The sequence below is a fragment of the Sphaerodactylus townsendi genome, linkage group LG04, assembly GCF_021028975.2.
Source record: "Sphaerodactylus townsendi isolate TG3544 linkage group LG04, MPM_Stown_v2.3, whole genome shotgun sequence".
NCBI classification, from domain to species: Eukaryota; Metazoa; Chordata; class Lepidosauria; order Squamata; family Sphaerodactylidae; genus Sphaerodactylus; species Sphaerodactylus townsendi.
The window spans coordinates 153,133,190-153,148,232 of record NC_059428.1 but is presented as its reverse complement, the minus strand read 5'-3'; the positions used below and the strand labels follow the sequence as shown (position 1 = coordinate 153,148,232).

The following is a 15,043-nucleotide window of genomic DNA, read 5'->3' as shown; positions in this document are numbered from 1 at the left end:
GGGAAGGACAGAGACCTTCGAGGGGGGTCAATGCCACAGAATCCACCTTCCACATTATCAATTTTGTTCAGGACAATAGATCCCTGTAGTTGGGAGATGAGCTGTAATTCTGGGGGGAATCCCAAGATGCCAGCTGGAGGCTGCCATCCATATAAGTGAGCGGCTTGTGTTCCTTTGCAGAAAAGTGGTGTGGGGGCCATTAATAATCATTACAGATGCCTGATCAGTTAAGAATTTCGCAACCAGCTCCCAGGGACCTGGGGATGCGCAAGAAATTGGTCCAGACGCGGGTTCAGCACTGTGCCAGCGTTTGCTACGCTTGGGCTTCCCCAAGGTGTGCCCAAGGCAAGTTCTCACAAACCGCACAGTATCTTGCTGACTCCGAGATCCAGGTATGGACGACCCGCCTCCTTCCAAAAACACCTTTCATACCCAGGTAGAATGGGCAGTACCACTGCAAACTGAAGCTGAAACTCCGAGCAATTAGGACAAGGGGGGGTCGCAGTGCGGGACGTTCCTCCAAATAGGGGGGAAACTCCTACTCTTCTTCTTTTATTGGAAAAATAAAAACAATCAAACGGGACAAGGACCTCGTTCAAGCCCTTTGCCTGTTTCTTCAGGCTTCCAGTTTGTGAGACTTTGAAATAATGAAGGAGAATTTAAGACCCACCCCCGGCAGTCTTGACGTAGTACAGTCCATTCCCATCCTGCAGCATCCATTTACACCCCTGAGTTCCAAAAGCTTCCGCTTGTAAACTGTTGCTACGGCCGTTGCTAAGAATCGGGTCCTAGCAGGGCAAAAAGATCACTAACTACAAAAAAAATGCACGTGGAAGGGGGGAATACGAAGAAGACGAGAAGATGGGGAAAGTTCATTTATTACAGAGGGAATTTGCCGAGACACCTGCTCGCCGATTGGAATAATTTTGGTCGTGGCGAGACGTTTTGCTCTGGCAGGACCTTGAAGTACCACATCATCGGCCGCCGGCGGGGATCATAGAGTTGGGGAAAGGCTGGGATGTCATGCCGCCTTTAAAAACAAACGCCGTGATTCCCTCTGTAGAATAAACAGCTAAACATACATATTTATGTACATATCATTACAATCTGTTGCTGGAAGTGGGGGCCCTGTGGCCGGTGGCATCTCTATGGTAAAGCCCCGGCCGCCGCTGTGGTTTCCTTAGGACAGCGGAACGAGTGGAAAAGCCGTTCAGTTTGGAACCGGAAGTGCTGTCTAGGATTGCGCCCCTCCTCTCTTTGGAAAGTACTTACCAGTGTTCTTTGGAGATATTTGTGCAACATAATAATTGCCCTTTTTGCAGTTCATCATGCTACCCGCCGATTGTGCGCACAGGTAAGTTCTGCAAAAAGTTTGAGACAAGTTGGGCGGAGCTCAGCCCCGGAAACTTGTTTGCAATGCCAAATAAAAGTTTTTAAAAGCGCTATCTCCAAGATTTAAGACGGGCAACGCTAGATCACACCAAATATCTGTCTATCCCAGCCTCTTGTTTCCTGCAGTGACCAGATCTCCAGGAAAGCCACAAGCTGTGGCTATAGAAGCCATAGTTCTCTTCATTGTGTATCACTAATAGGCTAAGATACACTGCTCTTGAACACAGAGGTTCTTTGTGAGTCTTCTGGCTGATAAGAGCCACTTACAGGATCAGTTAAAAAGTCTCACCTTGTATGACATCCTGTGTTGCAGGGAAGTTTTGGGTTGCACTTTGGGTTGTTTTGGGAAGTTTTGGGTTGCACTTTGAGGAAAATAAGCAGGCATTCTGAATTCTGTGGCAACAGTGACTTCAATCGACTGTATCCAGCCCTTCCCTGACCTCTGAATTGAGAATAAAAAGACTGCATGAAGAATGTCAATAAGAAGTGACAGGGACAGTGGGTAGCTCTTGTGATGTGATGGAAATGAAGAGTAACCAGTTCTCCTGTGTTGTTTCTAGGCTGGTTTCCCTTCTCACTCAGGCCTTGGAAGAATGTGCAGAGAAACAGCACCAGCTGCAGCAAAATCTAGCACGGTGTCGTTCTATTCTTGGGGACTGGTAAGTTGTGAAGTGGAAGATAACGCTTACAGAAGTGTTTGCAACTAGTGGAGACAAACAATGGAAATAAACATTCCTTTCCCCCTCTTGTTTTGGGAAGGTGAAAATTTAAAACTTGAAAGTCTTGCAGTACAGGGACCTGCTGTCCTATGAACACCAGAGTTCTCTTTCCAAGCACTTCATGCACATTATCTTGTCATCCTAACAGCCCCGTAAGGTTGGCGAGAATTATGATCCTGTAGCAGATGGTAGGGCATCGAGGCCGAAGCTTGCCACCTACTAAATTTGTTGTGGAAGCAAAATTTGAACCCAGATCAATGAGGAAGAGCTGTAGCTCAGTGGGAGAGCATATGCTTTGCGTGCTAAATGTCCCAGGTTCAATTCCTGACTTCCCCATTTGAAAGGTTGACGGTGATGGGAAAGACTTCCTGCTGAGTTTCTGGAGAGCTGCTAGCTGTCAGAGTAGACAGTACTAAACTTGATGGAGTGGGGGTCTAATTCAGTGTAAGGCTTCCCTTCCCGTGTTCATGCATGTTCACTGCTTATTCCTTTCCTTGTCGTGACATAGCAGCTTGTGGCATTTCAGATTCTCATGTCCAAGGTGGGGCTATCCGGTAATTCCTCCTAAGTTGTTTGTTTTCTTTTTCTCTCTGCTAGGAACTCTGGAGCTCCTGACAGCCCCACAATAAAGGACAACAGTTGTGTCAAACAAGGTAAAGACAAGCCTCTTTCTTGCTCAGCAGCCTCCACTGAAATGCTTCTAACAGGAGCAGTCAGTTGCTGCTTGGCATAGCTTGAGGAAGATTTATCACATAACATCCTGTAGGTATAAGTGTTATTTCAAATACCCTTTGGCTTTACCTCTGCACCATTTGAAGAACAAAATAGCCCTTAAAAATTAATTTTTAAAAAAATCTTGAGCTCAGGATGACATTTATACTGACTGTCTCCTGCATTTTCAGCAAGGGAGCCCTCCTCTGAGGAGCTAAAGGAACTGGAACTACTTAGCAGAGCGCTGGAGAAAGCTTTAAAAATCCGAACGAAATTCCTGAGCCACGTTCCTCCATGTGAGGCTACTGGCAGCACCAAAGCACCAGAGAAGAAACCTGTCACCCATGTTGCTGTCAAACAGCAAGGTGTTAATTGCAAGGAGAGCATCTCCACGTCAATCAAAATGATTCCTGTCAAGCAAAAACCTTCATCTTCCCGAAAGCCGTCAGTGTATGCTCTGAAACCTCCCTACCGGACTGACCTGGAAGTGAAAAGGCTACGGGGCGTAACGTCAGCCAGGCTGAATCGCAAGGTCTCAAAGGGGTCAGAGAGGAAGTCGCCCCAAGGGGCTGCCTCCCCCAAAGCCAAGGGGCCTGTAAAAATAACCAGAGTGGAATGCGGAAAGATCTCTGCAGTTGAAAATCCCAGAATTCTGCTGGGCATGTCCGTCTCTGCCCAAGATGTAAAGCACAGCTCTTTGCATGAGAACTGTGCCAGTGAAGGGGACTTTGCAAGTACCAGGACATCTTACTTTGAAACAGAGTCGTGTCTTTCAGGAGCTAGTGCCCCAGGGATGTGTACAGAACCGCAGATATCCACACTCCAGGAAAAGGGGTAAAGTCCTGCAGATTTTTTCCCCCCTGTTCAATGAATGCTGATATTTTTTCTGTTGCAAACTGGAAGCAAATTTTGCTTCTTTCACATCTGGTTTGTATCTGGAGATGGTAGTCAGATCACGGATCTACTGCATGCTCCAAAAGTATCGTGGTTAGTGTCAGACGAGAATCCGGGAAACCCAGATTTGAATCCCCATTTAGGCACAAAAGTTTGCAGGTGACTTTGGGCCAGAATATCATCAACTTAACCTAATTTGCAGGGCTATATTGACAATACAATGGAAAAGGGCAGAATACTGTAAGCCACTTTGGAGCCATGTGAAGAGGGGTTTTTTTTGGAGGGGGGTGCCATCGAATCAAAGCAGGTTTTTAAGGCAGGAGACTAACTGGTAGCTTTCCATTGCTTTCCTCTGACTGACCTCAACAAGGGTCTTTTAAGGCAAGTGAGACGCAGAGCTGGTTTGTCGTTGCCTTCCTCTGTAGACACTTCCCTAATGGACTTCCATCCAAGTACTAACCCTCCTCAGCTTCCATGCTATATGGTTTTAATTGTATATTTTAACATGTTACTATATGTTGCGTATTAGGTATTGTTAGCCGCCCTGAGCCTGGCTTTGCTGGGAAAGGGCAGAGTATAAATCAATTTTTTTAAAAAAATTAACATTCACGCTAACACGACTTTTGAGCGCATGTCTCTCTGTGCATAAGAACATAAGAACTAGCCAGCTGGATCAGACCAGAGTCCATCTAGTCCAGCTCTCTGCTACTCGCAGTGGCCCACCAGGTGCCTTTGGGAGCTCACAGGCAGGATCTGAAAGCAATGGCCTTCTGCGGCTGTTGCTCCCAAGCACCTGGTCTGTTAAGGCATTTGCAATCTCAGATCAAAGAGGATCAAGATTGGTAGCCATAAATTGACTTCTCCTCCATAAATCTGTCCAAGCCCCTTTTAAAGCTATCCAGGTTAGTGGCCATCACCACCTCCTGTGGCAGCATATTCCAAACACCAATCACAGGTTGCGTGCTAACCATTGACGCGAACCCACTCTTCTTGCAGAACTTTGCTGAAACTGCCCCTTCCATTCAGAAAAGCGTCTTTCAGGCTCACCAGGTAAGTTGACCAGAAGCGACGGAGAACTTTTTCTGCAAGTGGTTGGAAAGAGGGTGGTGGGAGAAATCTTCGAAATCTCTTTAGGAACCTGTAGGGCGCTGTTCGCGGAGTGGCTGTTTGTAAAGGGAGATTGCCGTAGGTGCTAGAGGTTGGCTGACCTAAAAGATTGTTCGTTTACAACTTGGCTGTATCATAATGGTGAATGAAGGTTTGACTGTGGGACAGAACAGTGCAGGACCACTGAGAGCATGTAACCAGTCCAAGAACAATGAAGTACAAACAGAATAAATAAGGCTCCCTAGTTTTTGTTGCCTTCCTCTAAACCAGGGGTCTGCAACCTGTGGCTCTCCAGATGTTTATGGACTACAAATCCTAATAGTCCCTGCCAGCATAGCCATCATGGCAGGGGCTGATGGGATCTGTAGTCCGTGAACATCTGGAGAGCCACAGGTTGCAGACCCCTACCCTAAACCTTTCAAGTATTCCCGTCCCTGGTGTGTGAACATTCTGACCTAGCTCAGCTCTTCCTGTCCTACCCTCCCTCCTGCCCTGTTTCTTGTTCCAAATGCTCAGGCTGTGGGAAGACTGCTGCCTTTACCAGATGAGCTCAGAGGCAGCTGCCGCACGGGATCACTTTATGGAGAAGCTGCAAGCTACCGTATCCTTTGCGCAAGCCTCAAACAAAAGGAAAATCCAACTGCAGGGCTGAAAAGATGGAAGAAAAAAGCCCTTTTGTTGCCAGGAATTGGGCTAGGATTCAGGGTCATCCTGAGCTTCCAGCACAGCTCAAATTCTGTTTTGTTTTGTTTTTGGTCTTTACTAACGTGAGGAATCCCTTCGCTAACTCGGGAGTTGTGGCCCTTTCCTCTGCCTAGTTGATGAATGTGGCGATACGGCCTGCAGTGTGGGGCTGATGTAGAAGCCTGGCTGATCCCAGCCCACTTGGATTGAGAAACTGTTCTTTCTGTGACCTCTGCAAAGAACACACCGCTTGCAGAAATAGAGACAATGAGCGTAAGAGTGAGCAAATCGATAGGACTCTAACCTGGGAAGCATTTCTTTTTTTTTTCAACCCTGCCCCCCCCGCAAAAACCCTTCCAACCGTCTCTTTCCTTAAACTCATGTCCAGTTCTCCTCGCCTTCACCATCTTTCAGCCTGTCTGAAGTGGAAAAGGAGCTGACATCTCTGCGTGGCGTCTACTTCCTTCTGAGCCAATGCGTGGGAGCTGAGATGCCAGGTGAGGAATGCATTGTGGGTAGTTGAAAATGATGCCCCTGTGTGCGACTTCTTTTGCCAAACTCAGAGCACAGCAGCTGCAGTTCCACACACCCTGAACGCTCTCATGACATGCAATCAGTCCTGTCTGCTGATTATTTTTTACGATGCACATCCACATACTTGTACATTATGTGTTCATGCATATACCTCTAAGAAGTATAAAACAGTGGCCCTTGGGTTGTTCTTGGCATGCATGAGACATTTTTTCTTTTTAATGAGCTCTGCCAGAGATTTTGGGAGAGGTAGACTTGTCACTTTTACAGAACTGGAGTGTAAGAGCTAATAGTTTGTGACATGGCGCCTCCTCACTGATCTTCTGGCTAAAGCTCGGCGGTTCTGTGCAGCCCCAATTTCTCCTGTTTTCTATTTTTCTTGTAGCTTCTCTTGGGGAAAACCCAGCTTGGGAGCGAGAGTATGAAAGTCTCCTGGTTTTGGAGGGTCTGCAATCCATGATTTCCCAGAACCTGGACAAAGCAAGCCAGCTCCAGGAAGGTGAGGCTCCGCTGGAAAGACGAGACCTGAACTCTGTTGGCGTGGACGTAAAAATCTGCGTGCAGCTTTAATAAGAAGGAGGAGAGGCGCTCTGCGCCCTTTGTCTGTTTGTGTATCATAAGTAGTTGAAGGAAGCGCTTGATGTGTCTGCAGTTCTGCCTCAGAAGACCAAGTTGGGTGTTAGAATATAATATTTTAATCCCATTTGGGTGCCTTTTCACGGAGCGCTGATCCTCCAAAGAGAAACCAGTCAGCGTAATTTTAGCTACGGCTGGTCAGCCAATTATTACAGGATGGTTATCTGCAGAGCAGTGTCTTCCTAAAATAAAATTCCCTTTGGAACCCATAACTATATACCAAGCATGGGGGGGGGGGGGGGGGGGGGGCCAGAATTGAGCTTGTGGAATTTCTAGATTGCAGGGGCACATATCCTTCTGCTGTGTATGAACATCAGAATTAGAGCAAATGAATATTAAAAAGGTTATTTTTCCAGGCATGCTAGTTCTGCCTACCCACCCCCCCAATCAATGCTTTTATTTTTATCAACATTGTAATTTTTATCCTGCTGTTCTTCAAGAACCTCAGGATGGGTACTTAATTTAGGGAATATGAATTGGGGGGGGGGTGTAAATATTTTCCTGAGTTTATATCAGTTTTTTTGCACAATTTTGCCATGGCAAAGTGGTAAAGAGCAGGTGCACTCTAATCTGGAGAACTGGTTTTGATTCCCTGTTCTGCCACTTGAGCTGTGGAGGCTTCTCTGGGGAACTAGATTAGCCTGTGCACTCCCACACACACCAGCTGGGTGACCTTGGGCTAGTGACAGCTCCACAGAGCTCTCTCAGCCCCACCCACCTCGCAGGGTGTTTGTTGTGGGGGAGAAGGGAAAGGAGATTGTAAACCCCTTTGAGTCTCATTACAGGAGAGAAAGGGGGATATAAATCCAAAGCCGTCATCTTCTTTTTAATCTTGGCTAAGGTTTGTGTTTGCCTCCCATGACAGCCGTGAAGTCCCAAGTGCAGTTTATCTCGGCCTCTGGCAGCGAAGTGTCCTCTTCATCTGCAGAGGGGCCCTTTCTCCAGAGGCGAAGGAGTTGCTGCCCAGAGACATTCGAGCCGCCACCTCTGCTCTGTTACTCCAGCCTGAAAGAGCTGCAGGAAGTAGAGAGCTTGCGGCTGCAGGTGGCCATGCTGAGCCAGCAAATCGACATACAGAAGGTGAGATGGCACCAGACGTGCACCGTGGGGACTTTTAACGTTGTGTCCCTTTTAAGAACAAAAGAGCAGCCGTTCTGGATCAAACCGATGGATCCATCTAATAGGGTTTTTTTTCAGTCTGATTGACTTTTGCATCGCACATTTTTCCACCAGAGCGCGTGTAACCTCAGCTTGTGGGTTCTGTGGGGCAGTACTTGGAAGGAGTTGCAAAGAACCAAATTTAAACAAAACAGTTTACTTTACTTAACAAATAACACTTTTAAAACATTTAACATTTACACTTTGCAGTCCTGTTAAGTTTGCATTTTCAAGTCCTTATTTACAGTCTACTGATATTGCCAAGTCCAATTCTTCTTTGCTGGTGGTTGGTTTTGAAGACTTCTGAGGCTTGGTGAATGGATAGCTTCAAGATGATGAAGGTTCCCAGAAAACTCTCACCATTTACATACACAAAAACCCTGAAACAATAAATTCTAACATTTACAATATAGCAAAAAAAATAAACTCCCTTCCCACTAGTTCCCCACAACATTGCAGTTACCTTAAACAAGGTGTTAAGGGCTTAATAAAATCAATCAAGGTCCCAGCCTGGTAGTCTCGCTTCCTCCAACCTCATGAGTTCTGCAGCATTCTACTTCATTTCAGACTCCACCCCTTTCTGGGTCATCCCATTCTGACACAGGGGTTACACGCGCAGCCGCTTTGCTACCCTGCGGTGACCACCATGCTTCAAAACGTTGATTGCGTATTGTTCAAAAATCGAGGACCCAACTGGGTTATTATAGGCCTGTCCACACAGAGAGGCTGCCTTTAAATTAATGGATTCAGTCCCCAGTTGACCCATTTGCCACCTCGCTACAAACTTTTTTTGCTGGATGTTGGAGAGGATAAAATGAAAACAAAAAAAACAGTTTTGGAAGTGAAGTGCTGTGTAGGAGCAGCCGGCCCGTGGTGCTTAACAAATGCTTCATTTAAAAAAATATTACTTTAAAATGTTGGAGTGGCACTTCAAGGTTTTACGGCATGCACTGTGGTTACTGTGGGGCCCGCCTGCCACACTGTGTGGGTTTTTTTACCACCAAGATTTTCCTTGGAAACCAAGGGCTGTATGTTACTCCTGTATTTGTTGTTCTCTTTTGCACACTCTGTAGCCAAATGATGCCCCGACCATAACCATCCTCTCTTGATGGAATCCCAACTCAGAAAAGCCTCTTAGAGGCTTGGCCTATGTTAATGATGGGGGAAAATGCCGCCAAGTTGCAGCCAACTTCTGATGACCCCGTAGGGTTTTCAAAACCAGAGACTTTCAGAGTTGGTTTGCCATCTGCATTGCACCCCTAGGTTCCTTGATGGTTTCCCATCCAAGTACTAACCAGGTCTGACCCTACCTAGCTTCCAGATCAGGCTAGATCGGTGGCTTCCAACCTTTTTTCACTCATGTACCCATTGGCAATTCATTTCCTTAAAACTGTACCCCCAAACTCTTTATGTAATTTTTTTCGCATACCCTCAAATGCTCTGGTGTATGCCCCTGGGGGTGCACATGTCCCAGGTTGAAAACCACTGAGCTAGACTGATGCATCTAGAACAGTGATGGCGAACCTTTTCGAGACTGAGTGCCCAAACTGCAACCCCAAACCCACTTATTTATCGCAAAGTGTCAACACGGCAATTTAACCTGAATACTGAGGTTTTAGTTTAGAAAAAATGGTTGGCTCTGAGGCGTGCGTTACTCAGGAGTAAGCTTGGTGGTAGTCGGTGGCTTTGCTTTGAAGCAACCGTGCAACTATTCCAACGGGTGAATCACAACCCTAGGAGGGTTTACTCAGAAGCAAGCCCCATTGCCAGCAACCGAGCTTACTCCCAGGTAAAAGATCATGCTTTAGTTCTTCGCATGAAAATCTGGGATTTAACAGCGCTTAACAGGGTTACCCACACTGCTTCCCCAAAACTAGGTCTTAGGTTTAATGCTAATAATCGAGCCCAGTGGCCCAGGCCAGCCTAGATGTGGGGGGGCAACTCTATTTGCGCATGCCCACAGAGAGGGCTCGATGAGTGCCACCTCTGACACCTGTGCCATAGGTTCGCCACCACTGATCTAGAAGAAGAAGAAGAGTTAGATTTAAATCCCCCCTTTCTCTCCTGCAAGGAGACTCAAAGGGGCTTACAAACTCCTTTCCCTTCCCCGCCTCCCCCCCCCCCCAACAAACACCCTGTGAAGCAGGTGGGGCTGAGAGAGAAGAACTGTGACTAGCCCAAGGTCACCCAGGTGGAATGTGTTGGAGTGCACAAGCTAATCTAGTTCCCCAGATAAGCCTCCACAGCTCAAGTGGCAGAGCTGGGAATCAAACCCGGTTCTCCAGTTTAGAGTTCACTTGCTCTTAACCACTATGCCACGCTGGCTCTCTAGGTCAGGATTGTCAGACTGGCTTGTAATCTGTTCCCAATTTTCAGCCTTTCTGGGGCCTACTCCTTCAGCCGCTCCTTCCAGCACAAGCAGCGTTCCTAGCTCTGCACTCTGCTTTCTCTTTGCCCAGGCCATGGAAGACGAGCTGCTCCCTCTTCTCAAACCTCAACCTGCTCCACAAGGCTCGCCTGCTTCTTTGTACCGTGCCATTTACACACTGTTGTGCGAGGGGGGCAAGCACTTCCCCGCCCTCGTCAGCGAAGAGGACTTGTCACGCTGCCTTGAACCCTGACCAAACGGCATGCCGAGAAGCAGCCTCTGGCTACGAGTTCGTTGCCCTCCTCAGCGCTCCCCTGTGAATGAACGGGTCTCCCATTGTGCTGATTGATAACTTTCCGGTGTGCAAACCAAATAAAATTATATTCCGTTATTTATTTATTGTATTTAGCTTGTGTGCTGCCCGTGCCACCCGCTCCACTTCAGATACCTGCAAGGTGCTTAAAGTGCTCTGAGGCAGCAAAACCAGAAAGGATGGAGGCCGCGGAGTCAAGAATAGATGGGAAATGTCACCTAGCAATTTGTCATCATCCAAGATGCCTTTTGTCTCAGGATAAGGATGACACCAGGGCTGCTATTTTCAGAGGCCCGCTTCCTGGCGCTCCTGTGTCATTAGACGGCCTTTGTGTTTTCCTTCCTCCTCTTTTGATTCATTCATACAAAAGCCGGAGGAAAGGCTTCCTCAGCCTTTTGACAGGTGAGCTGCGGGGCTGACGTCTTCTGCCTGCGCGTTCTCCCTGAGGTGCTCAGGTTGATCAGGGTAGTCAGGGAGCCAGGCAGCAAACGTGCAGCAAACGGTCCCTCGCGTCCCTGTCGGAAGCTCTTCTGCGGTTTGCAGCCCGCTGTGGTGAGGAAAGGAGGCCTGAGAAGAAAATCCCTGGGCTTCGTGGGGACTGATTTACAGAAATCAGCAGGAAGATGCCAGGAAGAGGCTGTGGCTCAATAGAAGAGCCTCTGGTTTGCATGCAGACTATCCCCGGTTCGATCCCCACCATCTCCAGTTGAAAGGACAATACTGAGCCCAAACACATATCAGACAGCTGAATGTGTTCAAAAACAAAGGCCAGGACTGCTCTGGCGGCAGATGGGCAGGAGTGGTCTTAGCCTTTCCAGGGCACTGGGCAAGAGTCCGGGAAGTGCCCACCCTTATCCATTCCTTTCCACCAACAATCCTTTAAAACAAAAGGATTCTTTTAGAGAATGAGAGAGAGAGAAGGCCTAGAGCAGACCTTTTCCTAGTATTTTCCTGATTCTTCTAAGGTACAAGATACCCCTATCATTTTATTTGTTTTGTTTATAATTTGATTTGTACGTCGCTCTTGCCTGAATGGGCTCCGCACTTGGACAGCAGCTAGCAATTAACGAGCTGCCTGCTGATTTGGAGACCCCCCCGGGGTTGGAGGGTTGGACCGGGAGCTCAGAGCCCGGGATTTAAACCTCCACTCTGTTGGGCGACGTTGGGCCTGTTGGTAACTCTCGGTCAGCTTACCCAGCTCACAGGATTGTTGTGATAATAAAATGGAGGAGTCGCCACTGACACAAGCTGTTTTGGATTCCTGTTGGAGAAAAAAGTAAGGCCTAAAAATTGAAATAAATAAATAAAACTTACCACTTTGGTATTCCAGGCCTGAGATTGTGTATTCCCACTTGTCAGCGTGGTGTAGTGGTTAAGAGCAGGTGCACTCTAATCTGGAGAACTGTGTTTGATTCCACACTCTGCCACGAGCTGTGGAGGCTTATCTGGGGAACCAGATTAGCTTGTGCACTCCAACACACGCCAGCTGGGTGACCTTGGGCTAGTCACAGTTCTTCAGAGCTCTCTCAGCCCCACCTACTTCACAGGGTGTTTGTTGTGGGTGGGGGGGGAGAAGGGAAAGGAGATTGTAGGCCCCTTTAAGTCTCCTTACAGGAGAAAAGGGGGGGATATCAATCCAAACTCTTCTTCTTTTGGGTGTAGTTCCTCTGGCATCCTTCAAATGAAAGACAGCAAGTGTTTATACCCGAGAGCACGTCAGGTGCTGGACTCTAAAGCCCAATTCTCTCCCTCCACTGATCTGGCCCCCATTGGAGATTGAGCACGTTAACTCCAGAGTCCATCTGGGTCAAATCCAGCAACAACTAGCCAGAAGTCACGATGAGCAGAAGTGATTGGACGTTGCCCTCAAGTAGTGACTCTACTCACCTTGGTGGTCTAAATCCCTGTCTAAATACAAACCACAGCCAACCCTGCATAGCTTCCAAACCCCAACAAGCTAATTTGGGCTATTCAGACAGCTATTTGTAGTTTCCTATTATTGTTCGCATGGTACATTATCCCATTCATTGGAGTAAATTGGCTCCCAGTATGCGTCCCAGCCTGGAACATATTAAAAAGGAACCCACACCCAAAATTAGCATTAAAGTTTTTGGAAAGGGAATTCTCATCTTGGCACAATGGTGCAGGACCCCTTCCTGCCTTATCTGGCAATTTAGTCCATTTTTCATTCCACTGTTCTACCAAGGAGTCCGTGGGGAAATTAGAGGACTTTCCATAACACCCCACTGCCTCAAGAGGGTGCCCAAGACTCCTCATCTGGTGTCCCCCATAAGCAAAAGCAATAATACTAGGATAAGTGGATGGCAGCAGGAACAAAGGGAAAGACCCAGCAATAGATACCTTGACACTAAAGGAAGCCACAGTCCTACATTTACAAGACCTGAGCAAAACTGTTAGCCTTTTTGGAGGACATAGAGTCTTTCCCGGCTCATGTCCCTTGGTTTCCATCAGCCCCGTGAAGAGAGTGCTCAGAAAATGTTTCGTACAACGGCCCTGCAAGGCAAGCTCCTCCAATGCAGAGTTGCCAAGTCTTTCTTTTTCAGGGCAACCTGGAACAATGCCCCGCATGTATAAATCTAGCGGTTGGGGATCCCTGGAAATATTATTCTCCCATGGTTGCAATTGAAAAATTAAAGGACTGTCCATAATGCTCTACTGCCACGAAACGGGGGCAGAACCAAAGGGATGGACCGAGTCTATTGTTAAATTAAACGCCTGTTGTCATGACGCTCCTCGGCCACAGGATGGCGGCAGATCCAAGATAAGGGGACAAGCCTATGGCTAGAGGGCACTGATAACAGGTATGGTCAAAGTGGCTTCATATGCTGGCTGGGTTATGGCTGGCCAGTTTATATCTTTCCTGGGCCACTTTATATCTATTTCTTGTGCCTTTTGCCCCTTTGCCCAGCGAGATGACCGACACTTGGCCACAGGGAAATTAAACCCCTGTGTTATGACGCCCCTTTGCCACGCGATGGCGCCAGAACCAAAGGAATGGAACAAGTTATTGTTAAATTAAGCGCATGTCCAAGATTTTATTTTATTTATATTTATTTATTTATATTTCAAACTTATAGGCCGCCTCTTCCCCGAGGGGCTCGAGGCGGCTTCCAACATGGCTGTTCTCCGACAGCAACTCCAACAACATAACTTAACACATTTAAAATCCAGCAGCAATCATATACAATTTAAACAGTAAAACAGTAGACCAATAAAACGGTAAAACGGGCGCCCGATCCTAAGGCTAAAAAGGGAGAAGTGAGTAATAGAAAAAAGAAAAAGATAAAGGGCCAACCCTATGGCTAAAGGGCGCTGATAACGTGTATGGTCAAAGAGTCGCTCAGTGGCTTCATATCTTAAAGCAGATGTTGGGTGGGTTATGGCTGGCCAGTTTATACCTATTTCTTGTGCCTGTTGTCTCTTTGCCCAGCGATATGACCCGTCACTTGGCCATAGGGAAAGTAACCCCCCGTTGTTATGACGCCCCTTTGCCACGCGATGGCGCCAGAACCAAAGGAATGGGCCGAGGGACTTGCAACAGATTCACTCAGTGGTTTTACCTTTTATGTTATTGGCGCTCTTTGGAAGTTCCTTGAGAGTTAGTGGCAGCTGTTGGGGGTGGGGGTGGGGGTGGGGGTGGGGGTGGGGGGAGCACAACACGGGGACGAGGATCTCAGCGACTGTGTCATGTCACCCTAAGACTCCCATGATGTACATGTCTACCATAAAGTTGCCCCTCCGTACCTGCCATTCCCTCAAGGCCAAGTGAGACCCGTTGTCCTGAGGTCACCACTGGTTTGTCGCCTCACCTGTAGATTTGTCACTTGGTTTGTAACTATTCATATCTATGAAAAACGAGGGTCTTGTCTCTGGCACAGCCAGCCCCCCTCGTGCATTGGGCACACAGCCAGGCCTCTGCTTGCAAAGGAGTCCCCCAATCACCTTCCAGCCATTCATTCAGATTCCTCCCCATAGCAGCCTGTAGCAGACCTGTCCGGGGCCAGAGGGTCTCTCCCCCAATTCCCAGGATAGTCTTAATTTCATTTTTCTTCTCTTATGCAGGGGGACCAGCCCTCGAAGAAGTCACCCTGTCCGCAGCTGGGACTTCTGGACCTTCAGAGAGGCTCGCAGGTAGAGACGAGGCCACAATTAGGTAGGCCCAGCGGTCTCCAGACGGGTTAAAAAGGCCGCCACAGATACATATTGAATATTATTGTGGTTAGATTTGTGCCTTGGGTTTAATTCCTTAACAGCATGGGCAATATCGCCACAAATTGTTTCTGTCAGGCGAGGTAGGCGTTGTGGGGCTGCAGGGTGGCCATTTTGTGAGGGGAGGGCCTCCATTTTGAATTGGGGGGCAAGAAGTGTCCGCAGGTTTTTGTCTGGGGCAAGGACCCTTTTGCCAGAATCATGAGGGGAGGGGTCCGCACCTTAGGCAGGCATGGTTGTGGATGTGAGGGAGTTTCAGTCATCAAAATCAAATCAGTAATCAAAAATAATTTTGAGGGA

At 47.7% G+C, this 15,043-nt stretch overlaps 1 protein-coding gene across 2 annotated transcripts; it reads left to right on the top strand.

The window, feature by feature from the left end:
* Window positions 1-1,030: 1,030 nt before the first annotated feature.
* On the top strand, window positions 1,031-10,591 carry TEDC2 (tubulin epsilon and delta complex 2). 2 transcript variants are annotated; one of them, XM_048495048.1, is made up of 10 exons: window positions 1,035-1,354; window positions 1,953-2,051; window positions 2,709-2,764; window positions 3,014-3,656; window positions 4,713-4,766; window positions 5,340-5,424; window positions 5,896-6,004; window positions 6,424-6,537; window positions 7,540-7,754; window positions 10,292-10,591. In XM_048495048.1, the coding sequence occupies exons 1-10, from the start codon at window positions 1,329-1,331 to the stop codon at window positions 10,451-10,453; spliced, it is 1,563 nt and encodes a 520-aa protein (XP_048351005.1). In that variant the 5' UTR covers window positions 1,035-1,328; the 3' UTR covers window positions 10,454-10,591. The 2 variants fall into 2 exon arrangements, with proteins under 2 accessions (XP_048351006.1, XP_048351005.1); XM_048495049.1 differs by lacking the exon at window positions 7,540-7,754 and having other exon boundaries at window positions 1,031-1,354.
* Window positions 10,592-15,043: the final 4,452 nt, after the last annotated feature.

Excerpts from the sequence above, each read along its gene's own strand:
- TEDC2 (XM_048495048.1), top strand. The coding sequence starts at position 1,329 with ATGCTACCCGCCGATTGTGCGCACAG. Across the intron at positions 2,765-3,013 it reads CAACAGTTGTGTCAAACAAG|CAAGGGAGCCCTCCTCTGAG; the intron begins GTAAAGACAAGC and ends CTGCATTTTCAG. Across the intron at positions 5,425-5,895 it reads TGGAGAAGCTGCAAGCTACC|TTCTCCTCGCCTTCACCATC; the intron begins GTATCCTTTGCG and ends ACTCATGTCCAG.